The sequence below is a fragment of the Phoenix dactylifera genome, unplaced genomic scaffold (genome assembly GCF_009389715.1).
Source record: "Phoenix dactylifera cultivar Barhee BC4 unplaced genomic scaffold, palm_55x_up_171113_PBpolish2nd_filt_p 000847F, whole genome shotgun sequence".
Taxonomy (NCBI): Eukaryota; Viridiplantae; Streptophyta; class Magnoliopsida; order Arecales; family Arecaceae; genus Phoenix; species Phoenix dactylifera.
In genome coordinates, this window is record NW_024068211.1 from 166,263 (window position 1) to 180,161 (window position 13,899).

General features: G+C 40.4%; 1 protein-coding gene across 1 annotated transcript; it reads right to left on the minus strand.

The window, feature by feature from the left end:
• Positions 1–6,008: 6,008 nt before the first annotated feature.
• On the minus strand, positions 6,009–7,150 carry LOC120107382 (NDR1/HIN1-like protein 1). The gene has a single exon (XM_039120647.1). The coding sequence runs from the start codon at positions 7,007–7,009 to the stop codon at positions 6,410–6,412; it is 600 nt and encodes a 199-aa protein (XP_038976575.1). The 5' UTR covers positions 7,010–7,150; the 3' UTR covers positions 6,009–6,409.
• Between the last annotated feature and the right edge of the window lie 6,749 nt (positions 7,151–13,899).

Sequence of the window (13,899 nt, forward strand, 5' to 3'; positions counted from 1 at the left end):
ATACTAAATGACCTCAGTTTAAATCCAGCCATCAGCAAGATCTTGAGAGATTTAAGAGATTAAGAATATTTGGTGAGGCCTAATCTATATTATGTGGTCCATTATTTATGGGCCTCTTTTATCACACTTCACACACCCATTTTTGATTGGGGATGGCAAGCGTTTAACCTATTTGACTTGTTTCAAACTACTGGGTTGAATTACCTATTTAATAAAATGGTCATGTTTGAATCTTAAATTTTGACAATTTAAATAAATAGGTTGAGTTTTGGTGCACAGATTTTTGATTTATTCTATATCTAACCTGATCTGTATTTTGTCTGAACCGACCCAACTGCCACCTCTATTTTTGACCAAATCAAAGCATTCTGAAACTTACCGGTCATACAAAAGATTCTTACTGGAGTGACAATTGATCATGTAAATATGTCTCAAATTATCATGCAAATGACCAAGAGTTACCATGAATCCCCTTATCATGCTCCTTTTTTTTGTTAAAAATTCAGACTCCATTCTTTACCCATTAGTTTTTTACCTGTTCCTCTTCATTCACATGAAATCAATTTTATGTATAACGACGGATATATGAATTCCCGTCATACCTTCCTCTTGGAGCAGTGAAGTGCATCAGACCGGCCAAACTGCTGGTCAATAAGAATGCGCTTCAATTATCCATAACAAATTTCTTTCCAGGCCCTCTCGCAGCACATAGATATTACAAAATCTATGTGGCCTACCTATAGAAACAGAATATCAAATGATTATTTATATTTTGATTTGGAGAGGATGATTTGTTTACATGGCAGATGACTCCAATAAAGAGGTGGCAATTGGGTCAGATCAGATACAGGTCGGGTTGGATGTGGGTCAAATCAAATATTCATCAATCCAAATCCGACCTATTTATTAAATAAGTCAAAATTTTAAATTTGAATCCACCATGTTTATTAAAGAGGTAATCCGACCCGACCCACATAACCCATTTATTAAACAGGTTAAATAAGTTAGACGGATTTTTAATAGATTAAATAGATTTTAAACAGATTAAATAGATTAAGTGGGTCAAGTTAAACAAGTTAGAAATAGGTTAAACATGTTTCAAACAGGTTAAACAGGTCGGGTCATAACCCGACCTAATTATTAATAAATTAAATGGGTTAAAGATTTAAACCTGAACCAAACCCATTTAATAAATATGTTTAGACGGGATGACCCATTTATCATCTAAATCTGTTTATATCATACCTAAACCTGCTTAAAGTGGATCGTTCACGAATCGAATTGATGGGTTGGATCATAAATTGCCATCCTAACTCTAACATGTCCTTCATCTTCATGCTCCCACTACATCTAGCTGCCTTGTGGACCATTAAGTCATATTTCCTAGGCCTCTAGTTTGTTTTATACTTCTGTTCTCCGTTTCCCTTCCCTTTATACTTTATGTTTTGTTTGGCTAGAAACTGTGCTACTGGATGCATATCCTCTTGCTTGAATGCATATACCCTATCTCTCTCTCTCTCTCTCAACCAAAGCCCCTTTCACCAACAAAATCTTTGATTCCACTATGGTAACTAACTTTGACAATTGGCTGGCGTTAATCCTACGAATTCCTTACTTCAAAGAGCTCTCTCCCACTGTGCTATGTGGTTTTTGTAATATTTTATTTTCTAATTTTATAGGATACGATGTTCCATTTTATCAAAAGCTCTGCTGCTGCTAGTGTACTTCGAAGTACCTATGTTTGAGAGAAAATGTCGGATTTTCCGAAGCACGCCCATGGGAAACCAAAACTTGGGCTATTGTGCTCGTATCTTAAAAAATGAAAAAGTTTAAGCCAACATATGGCATGGTCGTGAGTACTTGACTTTTTAAAGTGTCATACCTCACCCATAAAAACAATCAGAAAAATATTATTTAGATTTTTTTGGTCCTACACAAGTAGCCAAAAGCTATCCAATACATAGTCGATGTACAACAAAATACATACCTGCATGTATCCTCATATACTCTTTTCGTTTAAGTTTTGACATTCTCACCATGCTGTGGGTGTAAATCCGTTCAAATCTAATCTCAAACACCACGATCAATCGATGGTTAGCCCTTATGGACCCATGCGGTAGGAGTCATGGTCCGGATCCGTTCTAATACTATTTATCACAGTTTAGAATCTCATTTGAAAGACTAATTGGAAGGTATTATTTAGGTTCCTTTGCTCTATACAAATACCTAAAATTTATTCGGTATATAACGTCTTATGAACTATGAAAAATTGTAATAAATTGTATCTCGAAAATGGCATTGATTCAAGTTTTACTTTGTTACTTTAGCATCCACCAAATAAAAAATGTGAAAAAGAAAAATTCCTACCATAGTTAAGCTTAATATAAATAATAAATTGCAACTTATGTATTATAAAATTAGTAATTTTGTAGTAGCAGGTACTAACCATAACCACATAAAACAGGATAGAAATATGATGAAACAAGAAACTCTCTACCTGATCATTTTATAATTTAGAATCCAAACACAACCCAGGAAAGTTTCGAGTCTAATTTTGAAACCAAACCCAATACCTAATTAGTTATTAAATTTATGTTTTATATCTCAAATTTATACTTTGGTGATTTTGTATAACATTTGCAGGGTATCGGTCTCCATCGACAACCCCCACTGCCCCCTCCCCAAATTTGTACCCCGGTGGGGCATTTGTTACACAAGACTGCAGTACACTGTTAGACACGGGTGCTGCTCATGTATATTAATTAGCTGAAAATTATACTAAATAGATAAGCCAATTGACCTAATTTTAGTTTTCGAGCACCTAAAAAACATTGCTCATGCGTAAGCCATCTATGCTTAACCTCCATTCCTATTATATATAACTCTGGTTGTTCAGCATCCTTAACAGCATATGGTGCATATAAATATTATATATATATATATATATATAGATATAGATAGATTACACAAGGCATCATTACCATGTCCAATATGTGCTTTTATTGTGAAAATCTGAATATGTAAAAAATATTCTTAAAACAACCAATGATATCTGCTTGAATGCTCGTATTTCATTTTTGATTGAGTCAAAAAAAAAAATCTTTCTATTAAGCTTTGCAGGATAGAATTTGTTTTAGCCTAAAATACCTTATAGTAATTTTCCGGTTAGCCAAAGTATATTATATATATGTATGTATGTATGTATGTATGTATGTATGTATGAATCAATTAGTTAGTTTGTTTTTTTTTTTGGATGCAAGATAGAGGTTAATTTGCTCATGAAGTCAGAAATAGTAAGAGCATCCCGTCATTCTACGGAATCTCTATTTCATGTTAGGGACTCCCACCTACTCTCCCTCTCACCCAAACTTTTTATTTGTTGACCAGAAGGTGCAAGCGAAAGAGACATGAACCTACATGGAACTCAGCATCAGGCATAGACTTGAGAGGTGGCAGATGCGGGCCCTTTCCATGATGGGTAGGATCATGCTGGTGCGATCATTGTTCAGCTCAATCCCAATCTATTTGCTATCCAATTCTGTCATCCCTATGAGACCGCTGAGGATCATGGAGCAAATGTTTAGAGATTTCATATGGGGGAGGGGAGAAGGCCGGGGAGGTGTACACTTGGTAGCCTGGGAGGTATTATGTCAACCGACCAGGACTGACAGATTGAGAGTACCATCACTGGTGGCGAGATGAGAGGCCCTTGCTGCGAGGCACACAACCAGTTTGTTTTGGAGCCTGATAGTATGTGGGCATCTCTGCTGAGGGCCAAGTGTGGAGTCCTATCACTGGTAGGGCCCACTGGTGCCCAACGTCACTGGTCACCGGTTAGGAGGAAGATGTGTGCTAGAGCCCCGGTGGTGCTCCCGACGATTATACGGGTGATTGGCAATGGATAGGCTATTGATATTCTGGAGACAGCTGGGTGACTGAGTGGCCATTATGCAGATTGCTGACTTTTGTGGACACGGCCAGGTTACGTGGGCTTAGGGTTAGTGAGCTAATTGACCCTAAGGGGAGTGGATGGAGGACATGAATGATTAGGGAGGCTTTTGGGGATTAGCTGGCGGAGAGGATCCTGGCCCTTTTCTCGCCGATACGGGGAGAGTCTGATAGATTGGTATGTATGCTGACTGGGCGATCGAGGGTGAAGGCTAGGGACATCTAGGCGTTGATTACCTAGGAGCCAGTCCGTCAGATCGATGGTGGTTGGATATGGAAGATGCGGATACTCGCCTGTGTTGTCTTCTTCATCTGAAAGTTGGCATGGGGCTGTTTACCGACTAGGAGGATGTTACTTGGATGAGGTGCTCGGATCACTCCATACTGTGACGTGTGCCCAGATATTGAGGAGACCATTAGCCACATTATTTTGGAGTGCCCTAGGGCAGTACAGATTTGGGAGAGCTCTTCTGTTCTTTTCCACCAGGCTTTAGAGTCAGTAGAGGAGCTGTTACACCACCTGAGAGAGTCTATGAGGAGACCCAGCACAATCGAGGTAGGGGTTATGAGGGCATATCTGGTTTATTACATTTGGTTGAAGAGGAATGCCCACATGTTTGAGGGCAGGGGATCCTCGCTGAGTATAGTGGTGGGCAGGGCTTCCCACCATGCGACAGAGATTATCATGACTACCACATTGTTCACCTCTGGGATGACTAGGGATATCTGGCATACCCACTCTGCTGCTACAGCACCCAGATTTGCCTTCTTCTCTTGGGTAACCCCACTCCTTGGTCATCTCAAAGTGAACTTCGACGGGAATTGATTGGTGGACGGAGCAAATGGCGGAGTGGGCTTCGTAATTAGAGATCATCTAGGCATGCTGATTGCAGCTGGAGGGCGTCGCACTATTGGTCGGTTCGTCATTGAGGTGGAGTTGCAGGCTACTTGGAAGGGCATATCCTATGCGAGGTGGGTCCTTGGAGCCAACAAGATTTTTTAAGAGGGGACTCCGTCACGACAATTGACTTGATACGGGGAGTGGATCCGGATGGAGACGGGCACCCATTGCTTTATGAGATCCGCAGGCTGGCAAGGGAGACAGGATCCTTCCAGATAGCACATGTTTATCGGGAGGTGAATAGTACGGCAGTCTGGGTCGCTTCTTATGTGGTCCGACATTTGGGTGGAATGGTTTGGACCAGCGTTGGAGATATACCCCACCCTCTATATCATCTTCTTTCTTTTGACTTGGCAGGTTGCACTCACGTAAGAATTATATGAATGTCGTTTTTAACCCAAAAAAAAATGAAAAATAAAAGAGACAAGAACTAAGGGATCATCCCGTCATCCTACTAAATCCCTATTAGGGAGTTCGCACCTACTCTGCCTCTCTCATCCAAATTTTTTATTTGTGAACTAGACACTGCAAGCGAAAAAGACTGAGACCAAGATAGAAACCAAGAGATATCCTGGTGAGTCCTCCCAAACCCATAAAACATTAAATTATTCAAAGGCGAGTGGGTGAGCTACCTCCCCCCCCCCCTATTTCGCAAGAGTTTTTTTTTTTTGTTCGATACATCAGCCACCCATACTAATCTCACATAAGCATAACCAATTGACTTACCAAAAAAATAGACTATTTTTGTGGCAAAAGTTTACCGGTGCATATCTTTCATCAGGTCAAAGACTTGTTTCCATATTTAAGCTGAAATTTTTATAAATTTTTATTAGGTTGGATCACTACAACTAACAAATTATAAAATTAGAGGCTAAACTAAATTTATATCTATAAATACTCAAACATAAATTTAGACTGAATCAGCCTAAAATTTTATAAGGAGACACAAAAAATCCCAACAGATCTTCAGTATTGGTATCATGTATTTTAATTTGTTTCGATGACTAATAACAACTATTATAATAGGAATGTACAAATCATATTTTTTATTTATTTAAATAATAAATAAAAAGGTTGAATAATCATATACCCACTAACAAAAACTTTAGCCTGCAAATTGTAACTTATTAAAAGTTAGAACATTCATTTACTATCAAAATAACCGAACAAAGTATTTCATTAATCTAATTACCGAAGAAAAGGAGCAACGGTCTATCACGGTGTATTGAAATCAAATCCCATTAATTACAATAAATAAGGAGACCACAAGTGCAGAGGACAAGAAGATCATGACGTCGGGACAAGAAGATCATGATGTCATCCCAGGCCCATCCTGGATCGATCCATCAATACGCCCAACGGCTGTGGTCAGACATACGAACAGTACCCGCTATATATTCCTGGTAGCTAGAATGTATTTATTATCCTTCCCTACATCCTTCCCTATATTCCTGGTACCCCGGGTTACACCAGACCGGCATCAAGAACACTGACTAATTTGGATGCAATCGCTGGAGGAGATATGAAGAGGAGGTGGAGACAAGAAGGTCACCGTCGCCGTCAGATGTCGACGCTGCAGGAGGTGGTCTTCTGGAACTGGAATCCCTTGGTGGAGTTGACGGTGAAGAAGGCGGGGCAGTTGACGTTGATGTGGTAAATGCCGGAGATCCAGGTGCCGACCTTCCACCGGAGCCTGCCGTCAATCTTGAAATAGATGAGCATGAATCCGGCGGACTCCTCCCGGTCGACGGCGACGGCGAGATAGGGGGCGAGGGGGACGGCGGTGCCGTTGATGTACGGGGACCAGACGCTGAAGTCGTTGTGGCCCTGGTAGCCGGGGGGGAGGGTGGTGGCGGCGGTGATCTGCTGGCCCTTGTAGTCGGCGTAGACGTCGAGGCGGTCATAGTAGATGTCGATGCGGTCGTTGGGGTTGTGGGAGGTGATGGTGATCTGGACGATGGAGGAGAGTAGTGAATTGGGATCCGAGAGGTCGAACTTGACGACGGTGGCGTCCTGGAGGTTGAACTCGGGCTTCGACGGACGGAGGACCAGCCAGATGACCAGGATCCCGAAGAGAACCAGGATGATGAGGCACAGGAAGCAGGCGAACAGGCGGCGGAACACCTTGTGCCGCTTACATGGCCAGTCCTTGAACGACATCTTATCTACTTAGAGATGGGAATTAGAGAGATAGAGAGGAAGGATGGAGAAGGCGATGATGGTGACTCAAACTAAGAAAATTGAGACCCTGGAAGATAGCAGGGTGGAGGATGAGGCAGTAGCATTGTCAGCAGCAGCGGAGGATATTTTGAAGAAGGTATGTCACGTTAGGCCCACTGAAATCACGGAGGATATGTCAGAATGGTGTAGATGGACCAACGGTTAATTGGACAACCTAGCTAGATCTCTCCTCACTATTTTTTTTTTTTAAATGTTGCACAATTTCTGTCACGTTAGAAACAAACGACGAGTTGACGCACATATCATGTGTTATACAGGGTTATTAAAATATAAAAAATAGATTTTTTTTAGTTCAAGAAGAAATTAAGGGGAAAAGAAATTAAAAGGCCTGAGTTGGGTGTGGCTGTGGAATTTGAGAGACCCGCGAAGTCTATACTAGCAATATTGAACTTGTCAATGTCAGTTGAACATCACAGCAGCCATGCCATAGCAACTCTTGCCAATATTGTCACAGTAACAATAATGTATAATAGCTTATCAAACTAATAATTGAATAGTAGAATTTTTTTATTGGCTCAAAAAATAATTTCTTCATTGTCTGGTACTTTTCGATGCATATGTCGAAGTCAATAATATTCTCTACCACTTCTCCTCAGCATAAACTCCATAGTTACGATATCGAGATTCCCATAGGACCTTTAGTTATGCCAATGAACATCAAGTTGCTTGCTACAGTCAGATGCTCATTAGAGCGCCGGTTATTACCTTGGTGTATCCTTGCTAGAGAAAGCACCATCACCATTGGCTCCTCAGCCACCATAACAATCAACAATAATCGTGTGGCCATAAGCTTTGCTTCCCCATTAGACCCTCGAATAACAAAACAGCTAGATGGGTTGAGGTTGAAGGTGGCCTTTTCATTGAGGTATTGCTCACAAATGATGGGTTTAATAACATGCTCCGTGGCGTCCTGTATCACGAATCCTTATGTCTTCATGAGACACTCAAAAGTAGCCATGATGAAGTTCCGGAGGACCCTGAGGGAACTACGAGATGACATGAAAACACCCTCGATCTATGCAAATTGGAGAAGCCTCTTTGGGACACGGACAACAACGATGCCAGTACCAAGAGCACCATCAGCACCAATAGCTTCCTCTCTCTGTAGTCAATTCTCCATTGTAGCACAAAAACCATGGAAATAGGATGCTCTAGTATCCAATCAGAGGGCTTCGAGCCACGACTCCAATAGATCAATATCCACATACCTGTTGAGCACCGGAGGCCATCATCGCAGGTAGGGGATAATGTGCCCGAGAGCAATCTCGACCCAATGGTGGACCGGTAAGATTTCTCAAAGATAGTTTCATGGAAAGAAACCATAGGTCAGAAACTATAATCTCTACACCTCCCATGAATATTCCTCCTGCAAATCTTTTAAACAAATATCTTCTAAACTTGATACAGCATTGACCCGATCAAGCTCCTTATGCTCCAGTGTTGATTTTTAAACTGATCAATTTTGCTATGCTCTATGTTGTGGGGACGGCCTTTGGCCGGAGCCTCACACAACAGCATAGCCCACATTAAGCTAGCAGAAAAAGAGAACTGCATTCCCCCGAGGTATTGTCCGCTTTGGGCGCTCCGGCCCGCGCGTCCAGCGCAGACGAAGGGAGACTGGTGCCCTCACGGTTTTGTCCCACAAAAGGGCTCTCGAGAGGAAAGGATTTCCATCCTCCATTTAAGGCACAAAAACTTTCCGCTACTAGCCGATGTGGGACTAAATTCAAGGCCCCCTCCACCCCCCACAACATAACCCCCCCAGCGGGAAGGTCCTGTGTCGGATTTTACCCACCAGCCCCTCAAGCAACCTGAGGGGTAATCAATGGAGAGAGGAGGCGCCCCTACCTGGCGCGCCATCTGTTGCGGGGACAGCCTTTGGCAGGAGCCTCACACAACAGCATAGCCCACATTAAGCTAGCAGAGAAAGAGGAATGCTTTCTTCCCGAGGTATTGTCCGCTTTGGGCGCTCCGGCCCGCGCGTCCAGCGCAGACGGGGGGAGACGGGTGCCCTCACGGTTTTGTCCCACAAAAGGGCCCTCGAGAGGAAAGAATTTCCACCCCCCATTTAAGGCACAGAACCTTTCCGCTACTAGCCGATGTGGGACTAAATTCAAGGCCCCCCCCAACACTAAGTCTTCCAAACTTGATCAAGCCTCTAACTGACCAAGCTCCCTCTGATTCAAATCTTCATCTTTAAACCAATTCTAATCTTCTTCTAAATTTTTAGGGATGCTTGGAACCAAAATTCACTCTTCAGACAATTTTTGTTTAGATGTCCACCTTGCTAGAACTTGAATGGACAGTCGCAAGAATATCCCACTATTTTTTTGGCTTTTGTATATCCTCGATATTGAGATAATTTTTTTTATCAACTGAAACTTGAATAATTCACATCATTTTTCTAGATTTCAGATTCTACTTTTCTCCCGCAACCTCGTTGTTGAGAGTATCTGTCGTTCGACATTGTCTTTGACTCATCCAAGATATCTCATAAGTCTTGGATTTTCAAATAAGACTTGACAACAGCCTTCCCAATTGAAGAATAGGTATTATTCAACTTATGGAGAGAAGCAGTAGTAGCAAAAGTAACCATATTGATATTGGTGAGATCAGGCATATTAAACCCATTGAGAGAGAAGGTAGTAGCATTAGTTATGATGATTCATTCTCTTGAATCACTAAATATGAGTCCATAAGCTTGCACCACCACACAATAAATTATTGAAAGCTCTTCAACTACACCAAGCTACGAATACACAAATAACAGATCTCCAAGCTTATTGCTCTAATACCATGTAGAATGGCACACAATGTGAAGTAGATGGATTGCGCCGACCCAAGATCTAGAAAAATACCAAACGAAAAATAAAAAAGAGACGTTGGAAGAAAAATAATTAGGAAAGAGAAAAAATATTTTATAAAAATAGAGCCACACAAAAAGGCTCCCTCTCATATCTCACCAAGAAGGACAATTCTCTCTCTCTCTTTTCTTATGCTACACACGAAAAGAGACACCAAAGGTTTCTTTAAATAGAGCAACATATGGATGGAATGTTTGATTCCTACCCAAATTCAAAAATTAATGCCCACCAAAAGAGAAAATTTGATAACCACTAAAGGATAAAGATAACTATTCTAGAAGGAATAACTAAATAGTATAAAACTAGTAATAGAATCTTAGAGTCATTAAAATTAATGACCAACTAAATACAAATTCTAATAGGACTAGGACTTGGCAATAAATCTTAACGGAGAGACATATAAGTTGATGATATTTTACTGGCAAATTGAATGGGAAAATTGAATAGCTAAAGAAGATCATGAAAACATGATTTCTAAGTGTTGGTTACCACATCATCCAATGTTTCTTTCAAAGGACACTATTTCCCCAATTGAAAATTTTTTTTATTCAATTTCTTTTCATTGAAAGTAAGCCGAAAATGAGGCATGGTCTAAGTATTGGTGAAGGACATTGATGCCATCCTACAAATTGTTACGTGGTAGAATACTATAAATAGCATGAAGCAGGATGACTCTTTTTTTTAATAAATCACTATGAAATTCCAGGTTACATGCATAGAATGATAGGTGTATACATGCAAATATGATAAAACAACACCTAGAATTGATAAAGAAGAGGAGTAAAGGAATCTCTAGGCACCACAGAATACTTGCACCGGGTAGACTCTTTAAGAATTACTTGGATGTCTCCTCGCATCTCAATCTCTCTCTTCTTCTTTATCTATGTTTTATTTGAGAAGCATACTTAGTTAACAGTGCCCTTCCTCAGGACACCTCGTAACCATGGGACTTATATATTCTTGTGATCTATGTGATCATTTCTCAACCTTACACCCCCTTATCTATTTATAATAAGAAAAGCCACCGCCTTAGAGTAGAAACCCTAGGCTACATGTGCGACCACCCTAGGAAACCCTAGGCATGTGTCACATGTCTTCTAGAAAAAAATCCCTAATCCTATCGGCCACCTAAGAAACCCTAGGTCTAGTTGGTCGCATCTAGAGCTTCTAGAATGAGTCAACCACCGAGGGTTATACTTAGTAACTAGATAATCTAGCAAACCCTAGTGCGAGGTGAGTCCATCCTAGTTTAAATACCAGCTTGATCTACTTATTTTGTGCCCACATGAACCAATCCCTATACAAGGGTCTGATTCACCTTCTCAAATGGACTGAGCTCAAGTTCAATGAGAATCCAAGAGAGATCCTAGAAGGTCAACATTAATGAACAAGTGTAGGATCCTGAAGTCGACTTGGGTCTCTAATCTACCCCTTCCATCTTAGTGGATGGGTGTGCTATAGTCACAACGAAACAAGTTGGACCAATCTCCCTATACATAAGACTTACAATCATACTAATCCTTTGTAGATAGAGTAGATAAAGAAGTCCCCTTCATGCATAGCAATTGTTCTTGCAGTTCAATCCCTACACCTTCTTTTATCCTCCATTGACTATTGGAAAAAATCATTGCAATGTCAAGCCCATGGCTAGTCGATCTCATGACCCCTCAAACCTCGAAGCATATTTAGAGACTATAGAAAACTGATGCACATGCAAAACCAATTTCGAATAACATTTTGTTATATTCACAATAAATAATAATTATACTATCAAAAATTGGTTTGATTAAAGCTTTGCTTGTTATCAAGACTCCTAAGTCTAACATGTCTCTTTTTGATATGGATAAACTTTTATAGAATTCCATGTCGGAACAATCCTTACTCCCACTTATAGCAAAGAACAACAAACCACCACTCCCTATCAATTACAAAGTCCAAGGTATCATTGTCGATATAAGGATTTGGCTCCAAATTGTTGAAATGAAATCATAATGATTAGTCGTTCCCTCAATTCATGAACTACTTGCATGCTTTGCATAACAGAATAACATCACCAGCTCGGACCATGATTTTCTAAAAGATGATTTGTGGTGTTGATGTTTTAATATGAAACATATCTACTATGCTAATGCAAAGCCAACTACGCTAATGACTACAAGAAACTAACCACTCTAATTCGAAATTGGATATTGTACATAATATTGGCAGGCATACAAGTGTGATGGCCAGCCTTCAACCATAACTATGAACCATTATCGAGTATCCATAATGTTCCAATTCTTTCTATAGAAAATGCTTCTTCTTTTTGGACACTCTACCCAAATAATGTGACGAGTGGATACTTACTGGCTTTAAGACCCATTGCACATAACAAAGATTGTTTTAACAGACACAATGGTTCTTGTCAATACTCTCCTATCTACATGCAAACCTAACTAATCTTGGATAGATAATGTTGGGAAAAAGCTTAAACCACAAACCTCTTGATGGGACAGGGTTTGAGATGTGCATGTGGATGCCCAAACTCGATAGAATTTCTTAGAATAGATGCTACAGAAATGATGAGGCCTTAGATCATTTGTCTGTTTGATGGCACCTCGTATCTGTCGATCGGTGGGCTGTGACTGACACTAGTGGCCCTGCTATTCCATGGCCCTTTTGAGAAGCGAAATCACTTTCAGACATTTCCATTAACACTGACGTCTCAACCTAATCAACCTCTTTTCCACCAGTCCACCTTCTCCAACTTTCCATTATTATATCAGATCTTCTAAAGCTATGGGTTTTTAGTGGGTTATTGTTAGCCTGGACCTGAGCTTATAAATACTATAAATATTGACTTGGTCAAGTCCAATAAATTCCATAGCCCACATGTGTTTGAAATGCAGCTGTGGGCGTCCTTTTGGGAATAAAAGTCTTACAGTAATAGAATCGGAGAAGATTAAATCTTCTAATACCTAGAATACCCTCAATCCTACCGAGGAAAAAAAATAAGGCAATTTCTACCGTGCTCCCCGAAGGCTAAAATCATCTTTTTGGCATTTGATTCCATGTGGATGGTCAAGATTCATCCACCGGCACCCGTCTGCAACCGATCATATGCGTCGCTAGTATGGTAATTTTGTTGCACTCCAGGATCATTTTCATAATAAAATGAATGGCAGGAAGCGTAACTTTGTCATCGTTGAGGGACTTTTCTGAAGTATAGAAATTAGGTTTTTTTTAGTTGAATTAAGAATTTTTTTTGTAAAGAAGAAATTAAGAAGAAAAGAAAAGAAAGAGAGCCTGAGGAGAAGAGTCGGATGATGGTGGAATTTGTGGGATTCATGTTGGAGACGCCACTGTGAGTAGGGGATAAATGCAAAAGAAGACGAGGCATGCAAATTGATGGGGAGTCGCAATCACGATCGCCAAATCGCAAAAGAGATGTGGTTACAGGTTACGCCAAATAGGTCACCGATCGCCAATCTGTTAGACTCTATTGGAATCACAGTGCGTATGCTGGAACAATGTGGATGGACCAACAATTAATTAGATCATCCAGATCTCTCCTCACTAAAAGATTTTCTTTAAAAAGCTGCTCGATTATGTGACTTTAGAAAGGCTTTAGTAAAACAACGAGAAGACGCATATCTCGTGTGTTGATACAGTGGTCATAAAATATAGAAAATTAGGTTTTTCTAAGTTGAAGTATGAAGTATTTTTTTAAAGAAGAAATAAGAGAAAAAGAAAGAAAGTGAGCTTAAAAAGAAGAATTAGATGATAGTGGACTGTGACTAGAGGATACATACAAAAGAAGATAAAGCACCGGAACTGGTGGGGAGTCGCAATCAGGACCGTCAAATCACAATAGAGATGGTGTTATGGGTTATTCTAACTTGGGCACCGGTCGTTTATCCATTAGACCCCACTGGAATCGTGGTGCGTATGTTGGAATGATGTGAT